General features: G+C 40.3%; 1 protein-coding gene across 1 annotated transcript; it reads left to right on the top strand.

Annotated features, from left to right (window-relative positions):
* The first annotated feature begins 931 nt into the window (after positions 1–931).
* On the top strand, positions 932–13,783 carry mmp14b (matrix metallopeptidase 14b (membrane-inserted)). Its single transcript, XM_057333646.1, has 10 exons — positions 932–1,421; positions 7,929–8,077; positions 8,876–8,998; positions 9,322–9,629; positions 10,177–10,338; positions 10,453–10,619; positions 10,749–10,887; positions 11,017–11,167; positions 11,253–11,368; positions 12,073–13,783. The coding sequence occupies exons 1-10, from the start codon at positions 1,344–1,346 to the stop codon at positions 12,501–12,503; spliced, it is 1,824 nt and encodes a 607-aa protein (XP_057189629.1). The 5' UTR covers positions 932–1,343; the 3' UTR covers positions 12,504–13,783.
* Positions 13,784–14,181: the final 398 nt, after the last annotated feature.

Below are 14,181 nucleotides of genomic sequence, written 5' to 3'. Positions count from 1 at the left end.
TGTTTCTCCTGCAGAACACGAAAGTGCGTTGAGCGTTGGTGCCCCGACAACACCGACTTCCATTGTGTGGGCACAAAACCACCCAGATATTTCTCAAAATGAAACATAATTATGTGACTTTTCATGGCGGCCCACAAAAAAGCTGTAGTGTGCTTTAGTATTACTTCAGTAAGTTACAGTATAGTAGTTCATTATTACTGCAGTATAGTGATGAATAGCAAATTAAATTGAAAACATACTGTGATACATTTGAAAATAGGTCGACAAACACAATAGTATCTAGAAATGACTACAGTTTACTATAGTAAATACTTTGTATCTACATGTGGGTGTTGCGTCTTTCGAAGTCTTTATGTTACAGCATAAATGCATTTTGCACATTCATGCATTATAGCCAACGCTTTCACTCAAACAAAGGGAAAAAACTTGTCAATGTTTTTAATGCAGGCCAATACGTTACCTCCCTTACGAAAATTAACCATGTTTAAGTGTAGTAACCATGTTTTTTTGGTGCATTGATTATTTTACTTCAGTAACCATCGTTTACTATGGTTTTTACAAAAAACGTGGTTTTCAAAACCATGCTTATTTTGTGATATCCATTGTTTTACTACAGTTACCAAGTTTTTTTGGTTTTAGCTTTAGTAAAACCAAAATTCATTATTTGACAAGTTTTGCTTTAGCAATGATTGGACCTAATCATTTAAATGCCACAGACAGATGGTGAACACCAAATAAATGCAAAACCACGGGTCAACTGGCAAAAGCTAAACAACAGTTTGAAAAGGGGAAAACCTTTGGCAGATGAAGTGTTTTTTCTATCTGCATGGACGAGCCAAGAGAGCCCAGCAAACGGTTGGGCAGTTAACGGGATGGGCTTATGCTGAAGAGGAGGGCTTTGGTTCCTCACCAGCACTTGTTTGGCAACTCCTACCGAGCGACCACGTCTACACCCCGGAGAAAGGGACTGCTGTGCACATGAGACTGAAATCTGAACCAGCTAACGCAACGAAAGAGCAACCGGTCAAAGATCAACACTTACGTTTTCACGGATCTTTGGACACGGTTCACTCGATGCGACATTCTTGATCTTGGTGCATAAAATAACCGGATTGTGGGCATGTAGGGTGAATGCGATGCACCAATAATCGATAACTGTTATTGTTTACAATTTGATAACCTTGCGCAATCTCTCTTTCTCTTTGAGAAGTTTACAGTTGCCGCCGCTTTCAATCACCAAGTTTTACTTCCCAACGCGTTATGTTTTGACAGTTACGAAGAGCCGCCAAACTTTATTAAGAGTTATAAAGGTGTTTTTAAGAAAAGGACTGATCGGCTGAAGAATGACGTGGAGAGGTTTCACAGAGCTGCTGCTCATCTGTCTGTGCGCGCGCGCGGCGTCGTCAAACGTCAAACCTGAGGTGAGTATCTTTGCAAATATGATATTACTCTGATAACATGCAGACCAGAAGAACATACTTCAAGAAAATAGATAAAGACTGAGGTTTGTGTTGTAAGGGATTCACTGAAACTTTATCATTACAAAAAATAACCCTGTTTTAATAGGCCTACTAAATATTATACGGTATTTATTACCGTAGACAAAATCATAGTTTTGTGGTATAGCCTAACCACAGTTGAATTATAGTAAAAATGTTATTTGTTGTAGTAAAACCACTTTGCATTTCTGTAAGAGATACATAAATCACTTAAATCCGTAGGTGGTGGATAAAGGTGGTGTCAACGAAAAAAACCCATTACTGGTGCACGCGCGTGTCAGGACACATGACCTTTGATGTCAATGCAAGTTTAATAAAACGTATAATTATGTGTCTTTAAATGTAAAGGCGTAATGGGGTGAATCTCACTAAACCTGTCACGTCTTGACCAGATTTATTATTGTTATTTAATGTGTTAGCATTTTTGTGCTTTCAATGGAAATTGCAAAAAATTACAATCAAGTCAATACATATTACAGTAATAGAAGGTGGAAATACGCCTGTCATAAGAAAAAATGTTGCAATACAATTGTATTGCGCAATTGCTCTTAACGGTCATAAAATACTAATAGATTTGAATGCAAAATACATTTTCTTTTCTTTTAATTATGTGGTGAAATGGGACATATTGTGGTGTACATTTGAGATTAACCTTGAAATACATTTAGAAAAACGTTTTTTATTATTGACCTTATAGCACTATAATTTTCATTTCACGTGTAGTCCCATTCGCTCTGAAAGGAACCATGGAAATTTAGAAAGGATTCTGTTTTGGTTATGTTTATAATGTAGTGAGCGTATTAAAATCATTGCAATGATTATATAGAAAAGACTTCATAGGCATTTTTCAGTGACGGATATTTCGCATCGGGGCTTCATGTTGAGAATCTGTAAAGTGCTGAGTGATCCAAGTAAACACTAAGAAAGTTGGTGGGTAGTCGAGGATTCTGCATTAATGTGAGAAAAAGAGACCACAGGGATTGAAAGATGCTGAGGAAGCACACGAGCGATGACCACGGGAAAACAGGACGAAGAGAAAAGTCATGAGTGTAATGTTGTGGTCAGGGGTGGACTGGATATGCTGAGGATGAGATTGGGGGAGATGTTTTTTTCCAGCTCTTGTAGGCTGAAGGATTTAATAGTCGACATCTGTCCTTAGTTATGGAGTGTTGAGACAAGGCGGAAAACAACCTTGTGAGCACTTCTCTTTCTGGTCAACTCGAGCCCACAGGAAGTCATCACAATCCTCCAGGAAGTCCTCCTGATTCCTTGAGGATATCCTTATGTTACAGACCCCTTGCACACCTGCGATATGAAGGGTATTCGTGTTTATATCCACCTTCCTTTGTTGTGAATGTCGCAGGAAAAGTAAACTGTGGCTGTACAAACCATGACATATGGGTTATTTTTGGTACACTTCTTGTTAGCGACTGCAACAGGCATAAGTCATCTGATGAATGGTACTAGAACGTCCGTGGAAATGCGAGTTTAAGGATACGTTACGCATCGGTGTACTTCGTTGCAATGTGCATTTGACCACAGATGCAAAGTCACATCCCTAAAAGAACAGACGTAGAGGAAATGGGCAGGGGATTTTTCATACGGCCGTGACCGCACTCTTCCTTTGAACAGATGTGAGATAATGCCAGTAGCTAGTGATGGTAAAGCGTTGGGAAGGGGATTGTCGACGGGGTGGTATGTTTTAGAAAAGAGATAGGAAACAAGTGGGACTGATCTCTTCCACCAGGGAAATGTGGTGAGTCGTGAATAATGGACGTAGGCATAAAGAACAGAAGTCATTGTAGGCTGTGATGGTGATGTCATTGAAGAAAGACTAAACTAGACTATAAATCGTCCACTTCCTGCGTCGCTTGCGACCAAACAACCCACAGGTCTTTGAGAATGTCTTTAAAGTCTTCTCGCCCTTTTTTCCTCTACATCCCTATTACATACATTCAACGTTTTTTTATTTTAACCTACAGGCCAGGCGTAAAACGTTTATAAACAGCATCTTCAGTCCAACCACTAGAATTCTTGGAAAAAATATCATGACATCAATATCAGCTGGAAGCTGCGTTCCTCCTCATAGAAACACTACAGTTGAGAGATGCCACAGAAGCATTAATGCTCTGCCTGTCAATCTGAAACTTCATTTTTGTGATTAAGTGATTATTACACAGCTTTTACGTGAGACTTTAGCCTCGATCAAACACACCTGCTTGTCATTTTTCATGTAATCTTGTAGACCTACTGGATTATGTGTGTTTGAATAGGGTTACCGCATTCGGCAGGACGAGACTACTGTATTATAATCATATCATATATAATCTCATTTGAGGATAAAGGTCTGATGTTGATACATCCAGCCAGCTGTTAGGGTTCATTGGGTTAAACTCCCGTGGTTTGGATTTACCACACGTTCACCCAGATTCTGTGTTATTCCATTGGCCCAGTGTAAATGGAAGTTGTGAGTCATTTTCCCTGAAAATTGCACAGCTTTTTCTCTGCGTCTCTGATATTGGCATGTGTACGCAAACGCACGCATACATTGGTGCTTATTGCTTCTTTATCTAGATTGAAATGGATTTTTGTACAGGGAATTGATCTAATTAGATTTCGAGCTATTTCCAAACTGTGTTTTGGATTACTTAATCATAACATTCCAGCATATAGCTTTGCAAATGTAAGCATGTACCCATTTTGTGTGCCATGAAGGGATGCACCAAGCGTTTGACCGAGGTCGTTTGGCCGAGGGTAGTTCAATGATGACATGTTTCCTGCATTTATAAAGCGGGCATGCGTCTCAGGTTGATTGCTATTGGATTGCGTCATCGAAAACGTCACTGTTGTTTTTTCTCCCACTTATTTGTCCAAGCACCCGGTAGGGATGCACCGAATGCTCGGCAACCAAAACCACTAAGCCAAAAAAGCACCCCCAGTGCTTGGCAGACAAAGTTTTACCACCAAACAATTCTTTTCGAACCCGAAATATTTGGATCAAATTTGGGAAAAAACTTTCCAGTCTCCCTGTTTACGACTGCAATCTGTAACTTTTGTCTCTCTATCGCCATCTCTGTTTGAAACCTAAAATTGCAGGTGACTTTATGCAGTTCTCTTTACGTTGGGTAAACGCACCATCGCAACTTCGGTTTTATTCCAACTGTAAAGTCAAATGACATGAAACTGACCACAAAATCCTGCCCGACATGTCAACTTATAAATCATTATTGTAAGCTTAGCTTGTGAATCAGTAAGGAGACAGTTTTGAACACGTTTTTTTTTTATCCAAAAAGTAACAGATTTCAAATTTAATAAGGAGAAAAGACTTAGTCTGCCATACTATAGCCTGAAGTAAAGAAAGGATTCTGGCGATCTGACATCTGCAACACTGGTTTGGGGTGGGGCTTTCTGTTTGTCAACCATCGGAAGACGAGAAATCAATTTTCCTTGCGTACATTACTGGCTCTGAAATTACATTTCAGCGTAAAAACGTATAATTACACAACGACAGATTGCCGGCGTCTTGTGAATCTGGCACAAACACACTGAAGCGTAGCCAGTCATTCACATAAATCCGATGCGTCCTAATGGTGTTTAGGCCTGTGGGGAAAATAATTCAACTTTCCTGTAAAACTTTAAGAGCGGTTTAAGAGGGTCTATGACTAGGACAGGAAGTACCGAATATGTTTCGGCACAACAGCGTTGCCCAACGACAGAACATCACACGTGGTCTCCAGTTTGTTCTTCACTACGCGTTACGTTCATCTATCACATCCCAAGCCATTTTATATCACACAGGCAGCCTTCTTGTCCTCATATGGATATAACAGTGAACCTTTGTTTGTGCTGTAGAAGACTTGAGCGTGAGTCACAGACGCCCGAGAGGAACAACTGCAGTGAGGAACATCTTGAGATAGAAATGATTAAATAAAGATTGGGTAAATTACAGAAGAAATCCAAATTCTGTGAATGATGAAGACAAAAATGAGTGCGCAAAGAAGAAATAAGCGAGACAAAACAAGGAAGTTCTCCAAATGTTTTTCTAGGATTACATCAACTTGGAACACATGCCGTGAAGCATCTGACTGCTGACTTCATTTCTGCAGCCAGAAATACACACAAGAACACAAATACTTCAAAATCACGAGGAGCCTCTGCTCTCGGCACTATTCACATGGGGAAAATCCAGAAGACAAAGAGATGGATCTTGTGATCCGCATGTTTTCAGCAGCTCATGAAGGCCGCACGACGGCCCCACAGGGTGTGTCCACATTGTTGCCCTTCATTCCTGCAGTTGCTTGTGAGAGAGAGAGTGGCGGAGGAGGTATGGAGGGAAGGATTATGGGATAAGGACTCTGTCTCTGAGGTTTGAATGGTATTAAACAGAAATTCCCTGGGAAACGACTGACTGACAGTGCGGTTTAACTGGAGACACGCACCGTCTCTTGGAAGGCGTGGATAACATATCACTTTTCATCACTTTATCATCATTATGTAGCTATCATCATTCCATAACGGTGCAAGCAGACATGCTTTTATGTATCTTTTGGATACAAAAGACCTGCCCTGTTTGAAAAAGGAGGAAATACATCTTCAGTCTCAAAGGAAGGGAAGGTCAACACACATTGACTTTTGTTTCAATAAAGGCCTTGTGTTATAATGCTTCGAGGCTGGTTGTTTCATGGATTGAGGAACGAACACTACCCAGTCCCTTGAGTTTCTGTGTTAGGCATTTAGCACAACAGCATCTTGTTTTGCCAATTCTAATCCACACTCACCAAAGCTGTTTATTCCATGTCAACTGCCAAGTATGCCATGTGTTGGATTTTCTTCTGCACTTTCATAGTACAACTTTACGATTTTGAAAAAAACCTAAATAAACCAAAAATAAATATTACATTTAATCTTCGTGTGTAACGTCTGTAAAGAAAAAGAATTTGTATTTATTATCATTATTAACTTTTGGCCAATAATCAATGTCATTTTGAAGTGGATATTTTTGCATTTGGTTTGAAGATTTTAAACTTAACTATTACATTTTTTTCGAGGCATATAAAAGCAGACATTTTAGCTTAAAATGAAAACATTATTATATCTAACAGTTATAGAAGAATACTGTAATCCGTGTTGGGTGTTATGGATGACAAAATGACTAATTACTGTAATATATTTGAAGAGTTTGGTTCCAAAATGAGATAACTCCGTTTTAAAACAAATTCAAAAATCACGTTTTTTTATTGTGCATTCCAATTAATATCAATCAAACTGCAGTTGGTTTGTTTTGATTTAAGCCATAATAACTCGATAAAAATACAGCTAACTAACACAATAAAACCATGATTACATATTAAAAACATGTTTTTTTTTAAAACGGAGTTATCTCATTTTGGAACCAAACTCTTCATTTACAGTTACTTATGTACTTGCATTACATACCATATATACTTACAAGTCATATAGAGTTGTATTAAATTACAAATCTAAATTTAGTTGAGTTTGCCTCAGAGAGAAGAATGCATTAGAAATGGGTTCATTCTGTATGAAAGTAGATGCATTGTAACATTTTAATCTTGCAAGTTGCTATAGGTAATGTTTAAGATTAAGCATTTATCTGAGGAATGTTTTGTCTAATGATTGCATGTGCATTCAAGCATTCAGAAATACTTTATTACGGCTCATGGAGTTCTTTTCTTGTTAGGCTTATTGTTAAAAGCAGTTTATAGAATTTGTTTACATTTTTGTATTTAGATATGCTAATTAAAGCTTTGCTTAATTGGCTAAACTATTGCATTTGAAATTTTAATATTTAAACATTTTAGGACTTAATTTCAGGGATTTCATTTAACTTAATTGGTTATATGGTCAAGATTGATGTGACTTTTAAGAGGTAAATAGTCATTCAAATACGTTTTAGACGTGAATTGTAGTCATTTAAATACAGTGTTGACTATGTAATTAGTAATTCATTACTTTATCCGCTTGTTAAGTCATGACATAAGGAATACTGTTCCCGGGTCCAAGCCTCCAATCGTTTCAAGTGAGGTGACTATTGAAACATCTGTTTATGAGCACTTTTTATTTATGTCAAACATTTACGTGAAACACGGTGTACAGTACAGTCTCACAGAATCTCAGAAATCAATATTTTAATCAATTGTAAAAATGAACCGCTGACACCTGGGATTTTGTATGGAAATAAAGTTCAGGAGTTAAAGTTAATAAAGTTAGTTTTAAACAAACCATCAGTGTATATCAACATTTGTTGTTGTTTGGCTATGGCATCTGATAGAGCGGAAACGATCTTCCATATACGGTGGTGCGTGACGTCAGGCTTAACAAGCGGATTGAAGTAACTTGCTTAACAACACTGTAACAGCAAAGTAACTTTTTTAATTATTAACGCAAACGTTCTCCATCCTCATATTCTAGGCATGGCTACAGCAGTACGGTTACCTGCCACCTGGTGACCTGCGCACACACACCGCCCGCTCCCCTCACTCCGTCTCATCTGCCATTGCTGCCATGCAGAGATTTTATGGCCTGGAAATCACTGGCAGTCTGGATCTTAACACTCTAGAGTAAGTAACTGGTTTACGAGACAATTACTTGTATGAAATGAGAGCGTAGACGACAAATGATGTTTTATAAACAAGGTTCGGGAGGAACACGAGCATATAATTAACATGGCTGGCTTTCAATAATCAATCACCCAATCTCGGCATTCGCCTATAAATAGTAAAGACGCCTTCTTTCTCCCGGATCTCTCGTAACCCTCCCCCACCCCATCTCCTCACCATACCTCTACAGCTCTCAGCACCGGGGGATAGCCCGGGTCAGGGCTCACTCCGGGCCCGGGACCCTTTCCCCGGGCAAGGGGCAGGCGTTCCGAGCTCGGGAGTATTTGCCGAGCTCGGAACCCTCGCCCCCGGGACAGCACGCCAAATACGCATACTATCCGTCCCACATTAATTATTAGTGAGGAGAACTCGTGAATCTATTTCTGTGTAGGTTAATTAGAACAGTCCTGTCTATGGTTGCATGTCAGATGTTGAATTTGCCAGGTAAAAGATGCACCTAGGTGATATTTTTCCAATTTGCTCTCTGCATATTTTGGGCACCCGTGGCCAGATCAGCAGATTAAAGCGCTTATAAATATCTGGTGCGAAATGATTTTGGCCCATCACTGGTTGTTAGTCGTGGAGGGAGAGAATGGAAAAAGAGCATTGTGTCAGCTGTTGTTCAACGGTGTGCAGTGGTGCATGGAAGATGACGTAGACTTCATGAGGACAGAAATGAACGGCCGCTCGGTCCAAAGTCACTGAAATGAATTCTGTTGTGCGGTGGATGATCTAATGTGTTTGGCCGGTGATTGCCAGGGCGATGAAGAGGCCCCGCTGTGGCGTTCCAGACAAGTTCGGAGCAGAACTAAAGAGCAACCTGAGAAAGAAGCGCTACGCCATCCAAGGACTGAAGTGGGATAAGAATGAGATCACATTCTGGTAAGAGACGACTTTCGCTCAATTCTGCTGGATCAATAATGGCGAAATGATTTTTTGACTGTATTTAGGTCGGTTTAGACCCAAACCAAACCGTTAACAATTAATTGAGGTTTGCTGTCATAAACGGTTAGATATGGCGGTGGGTTCGCTTTGGTAAATACACGGCACGCTTATGGAAAAGTCATCTTTGGCCTACTATAAGACTCTGGGCCAAAATTCCTGTGTGAATCGTCTGTAATGTAAATCACTCTCTCCTTCCTATATTCTCCTGTGGCCTACTTTTTCTGCTTGCCTCTCCAATTCACCCTTTCTTACCTTCTCAGCATACAGAATTACACGCCGAAGGTTGGGGAATATGAGACGTTTGAGGCCATCAGAAAAGCCTTTAAAGTGTGGGAGAGGGTTACGCCTCTACGATTCCGAGAGATCCCGTACAGCGACATCAGAGACAAAGTCGAAAACTTTGCCGATATCATGCTCTTCTTTGCTGATGGTTTTCATGGTGATGCTAGCCCGTTCGACGGCGAAGGAGGATTCTTGGCTCACGCCTACTTTCCAGGCAATGGAATTGGAGGGGACACGCACTTCGATGCAGCGGAGCCATGGACCATTGGAAACAGTGATTTGATGGGTAAGGACTGCAGAAGAAATGAAGCGAATCCTTCAGACCCCCCAGAGTTTTTTTGGTGTTTGACAAACATGTTGATGTGTTTGGTGGTTCTTGTTCAGACATGCATAAAACGGTGCAGATCAGCTTTGAACAGCCTGTTTTGAATATTTGTTTGAGAAAGCAACAGACATGTCCATGCAGAAGGGTTGAGCCCGGGGCCTTGAAACAGCTTTACCTTTTCATGAGTTTAACTCAAAAGCTTTGCCTGTTGTGAACCGAATGCTCGTATTTAACTTTGTTTAGCAGAAAAGCTCCAAAGGCCATGATGATAGCTGTCGTCAGTCATCCTTTGTTATTTATCCTTCTTTATCCTTCTGGCTGACCCAAAATAGTTGTTTGCCAATAATCAGGTCAACGTGGAGTCTGCGGCCACAGTTCTGCAGATTCTCCCCTTAATTCAGTGCAAGAAATGCCTTCATCTGTGCCATGTACCTTTGCGTGCAATATGAAAATACAACAGCTTTCTGAGGTTGGTTAATTCTGTTCTAATATATGATTTTTCACTCAGGTAATGACGTGTTCCTGGTGTCTGTCCATGAACTGGGTCACGCTCTGGGCTTGGAGCATTCCAATGACCCCTCCGCCATCATGGCTCCCTTTTACCAGTGGATGGACACCGAGAACTTTGAACTTCCTGAAGATGACCGCAAAGGCATCCAACAGCTTTATGGTAAATAATCAGTACAGTCTTTGTTATACGATTACCCATACTGAAAACCACCCTCCACTGGACACATTTGTCGGTTATAGATGTTAAACGTCTTATTGTCGTTGTGCTCGGCAGGACCAAACACTGGAGGCCGTCCACGACCACCCGTGACCCCTCGCATGCCCCACGACGATCCATACCCTACACCAGATAGACCAGAAAAACCTACCTTTGGTCCGGATATCTGTGAGGGCAATTTTGACTCCATTGCCATCTTCAGAGGAGAAATGTTTGTGTTTAAGGTAATTTTGAATGTTTGTGTATATGAAGAGAGGTACACACATTCTGATGGCAAATGCTTAATGTACTGTAAGTTGCATTAATATGTTAGTGCGAGTATATTCATCATTATTCCTGCCCCCGCATTTTAGGATAAGTGGTTCTGGCGTGTCCGACATCAGCGGGTGTTGGAAAATTACCCCATGCCAATTGGACATTTCTTTAGAGGTCTGCCTACAACTATCAATACTGCTTATGAAAGAGAAGATGGGAAATTTGTCTTCTTTAAAGGTATTAGAACACTTCTTTCCATTCATTTAATTGGGAGAGAGGGGTGGACATTTTCTCCTCGTAAAACTTGTAAGGTGGTCTACATGTTGCTCCGATATTCAAAAGCGTTTTGTCATTCCGGGTTTTCAGCGGACAGGCATTGGGTGTTTACCGAGTCAAACTTGGAGTCAGGTTACCCGAAGACCCTGACGGAGATGGGCAATGGTCTTCCAAGTGACAGACTTGATGCAGCTCTCCTGTATACCCCTACTGGCAACACCTACTTCTTCAGAGGAAACAAGTCAGTAGCTTTAACATCTCATGACATGAATCGCTGAGTACAAAGGGAACTTCTACTTTTGAAACCATTTCTTATCTTCAATCAGATATTATCGTTACAATGAAGACACACGGTCGGTGGATCCAGACTACCCCAAACCTGTCAGTACATGGCAAGGAGTTCCTGACAACATAAAGGCTGCCTTCATGAGTTCAGATCAAAGTAAGCCTTTTGTTATCAGTTTAATCTATCCGTGCAGCAGTTTTTACTTTCATTAATAAAAAAGGCAAAAGAAGCCACTTCTTATTCTGACATTGTTTGTAAAAGAATTAAAGTAAATTAATATTTACAATGGGGTTGAAAGTCAACATTGAAAATATGGTGCTTAAACATATCAAAATGAAACTTGGACTACTCACATAAGCACATATGTGACAACTCCTGAGGTCTAACTTCATTGACTTGCTTGAGATGCTCTTTGGAACATACACAAAAATAGTTGGGATGACATGGACCATCGAGTTCTGTGCAAATATCCGTGAAAGTTAGAGAGCATGATGTCATAACGGCCAAAGGAGGACTTACTACACTATTAAAAATGCTCAAATTTGTGTATCGTATAGTAAAACATTCCACTCAAATTGTAATGCTGATCATATCTTTTGTAACGAAAAAACAATACAGAGCTATGGCAGAAGTTGGCTTTAAGACAACAGTACTGTCAAGATTGACAGTGATAAGGCAAGAAATTCGTATACAGCTACATTACAGTGAAGTTAGCCGTATCCATCCACATCTTTGCCCAATACAAGATATGAAACCCCTGTTATTAACAGTTGTTTTACTGAAACAAAGCCCGTATGTAGGCTGTGTGCCAAAGAGTAATGCTATTGTAAAGTCCTGACTTTCCCCTCTTGAATTCACAGGTTATACCTACTTCTACAAGGCCAACAAGTACTGGAAGTTCAATAATCAGTTATTAAGAGTCGAGCCTGGATATCCCAAGTCTGCCCTTAAGGATTGGATGGGCTGCCCTAATGAGGAGCCTAGAACAGGTGGAGGAGGAGGAAGTGACCGCGACCGTGAGCGTGAACGCGAGCGAGAACGCGAGCGAGAACGTGAGCGTGGACGCGAGGAGGACAGAACTGATGAAGAGGGAAAAAAAGAAGAGACAGAAGTGATCATAATTGAGGTGGAAGATGCACCCAGCAGCGGTGCAGGCGCGGCGGCCGTGGTGATACCACTCATGTTGTTGGTGTGTGTGATCTTTACGCTTGGAGCGCTTCTGTTCTTCCGCAGATACGGCACGCCCAGGCGCTTGCTATACTGCCAACGCTCCCTACTGGACAAGGTTTGAGGAGAAGACGGAATCAGAGAGGAGAGGAAAAGATCGAGAATGTAGAAAAGGGGACATGTTGGCAAAGTCTTAAAGGGAGCCTTTTTGTTTACTTTAGAAATGATGCCACTCAGACGAATCTCTGCGATTTTTTAATCTTGTAATTAAGTGGTCTTAAAGTTTTCCTTTCACACCTGTGCCGAACTCTTCCCGCACGCTGTAGAAAGACACAGGGTATGTCACGTTCATCTGCCCCCTCTTCTCTAATCTTCTTTCTCTTCCGGTGTAGCCAGTGACGCCAGCTCATCGCTGTTTGTTTAGCCATTTGTAAATGTCAATTTTTAAAGTTGTGATCGTTGGTCATGTATGTCTGACTCATTGTGAATTTTCTTACCAGTTCTCTTGAAAGCAGTGTTTGTGCGGATGCTCAGTTTTCATCGAGATTCATTCTACGTGTTTGTCACAAATCGCAGCAGTCTCAATGACACAATAAGTACCAAATGAATCATGGTGCAGTGCTGCCATGCTGTTTTGAAATGTGGTTCCAGGGTACAGGGTTTCCACAGGCATGGAAAACCTGGAAATATCAGGGAATTTTACAGTTGCTATTTCCAGGATTGCAATGAATCATATAATGAGTACTACTTTCGAAAAAGCCCGTAGGGTTTTTTTTTTACGTAAGTATTTTATCAGCCAGAGGTTTATAAATATACATACAAATACATGAATATGGTAATCATTTAGTAACATGCACTGTATATCAAAATACCCTGATGTACCATCCGAGACCACGTTATTCACTGTACCATGATACTGCCATTGTACTTTTTTGTGATGACCTCCATATCCACAAACGTTCAAATTTTGGCTTCTAAAAGGTTATTCTGCACACTAAAATCACACAGGGCTGCAGTCCCTGCGCCACTTCCAATGCAACCCTGCAACTCAGGTTTAGGAACCAAAGTCCATTCCAAAGATAACTGATCCCACTAACAGCCTTTAGAAGCCTGCAAACGCTGAGCTGTCTGTCTGTGTCCTCGAGTATGGCTTTATATTGTACTGTATTTGAAATAATTTCTATTATTGATAGTGATGATGTCATTGTCATTATGACTATTACTATTGTTATTGTTCTCCATGTCAACTCAAGAATGTGTTTTTTTTTATCGATCAATTCTCATTAAAAACGTCCTGCTGGACAGGCAATAATGTATGTCTTATGAAGTGGCCTTAATCTGGGGGAAGTGAATGGGTGGGTTTGTATTTTTTAAGTGAAATAAATTTTAAGTATGACATGTTCACTGCTTGTGTTTACAATTATTTTAAACTTGTGGTGCTTTTTGTTCAATTGGAATATAACGTGAAAACAACAACAACAACAATAATAATAACTGAGTGATGATGATCATTATCTAGAAATAAATTGTGCTTGTTTTTAAAACCCTTATAATGTTTAAATCAGAAATAAAGTATTTTGTACGTTTTCTTTGCTGTCAGGTTTTCATTTCTTGGCTTGTCATTATCGGTAAACATTTCTAAACCTGCCAAGAGGAGATCCGTCAGGCATGTTTTCCACTTGATCTCCTCTACAGAATGAATGTAAAAGGAAAAGCAGGTTTCTTTATCCTAATCTCCATCTGCTCCTCTTAACCTGTATCTGAGGCCAAGTCTCTGTCATATTTTCCAAACTGTTCTTCAG

The sequence above is a fragment of the Triplophysa rosa genome, linkage group LG5 (assembly GCF_024868665.1).
Source record: "Triplophysa rosa linkage group LG5, Trosa_1v2, whole genome shotgun sequence".
Classification (NCBI taxonomy): Eukaryota; Metazoa; Chordata; class Actinopteri; order Cypriniformes; family Nemacheilidae; genus Triplophysa; species Triplophysa rosa.
This window is presented reverse-complemented; position numbering and strand designations above follow the sequence as displayed.

Coding starts and splice junctions, on each gene's coding strand:
- mmp14b (XM_057333646.1), top strand. CDS start 1,344: ATGACGTGGAGAGGTTTCACAGAGCTGCTGCTCATCTGTCTGTGCGCG. Junction 10,620..10,748: donor GAGAAATGTTTGTGTTTAAG/GTAATTTTGAAT, acceptor CCCGCATTTTAG/GATAAGTGGTTCTGGCGTGT. Junction 11,369..12,072: donor CTTCATGAGTTCAGATCAAA/GTAAGCCTTTTG, acceptor TTGAATTCACAG/GTTATACCTACTTCTACAAG.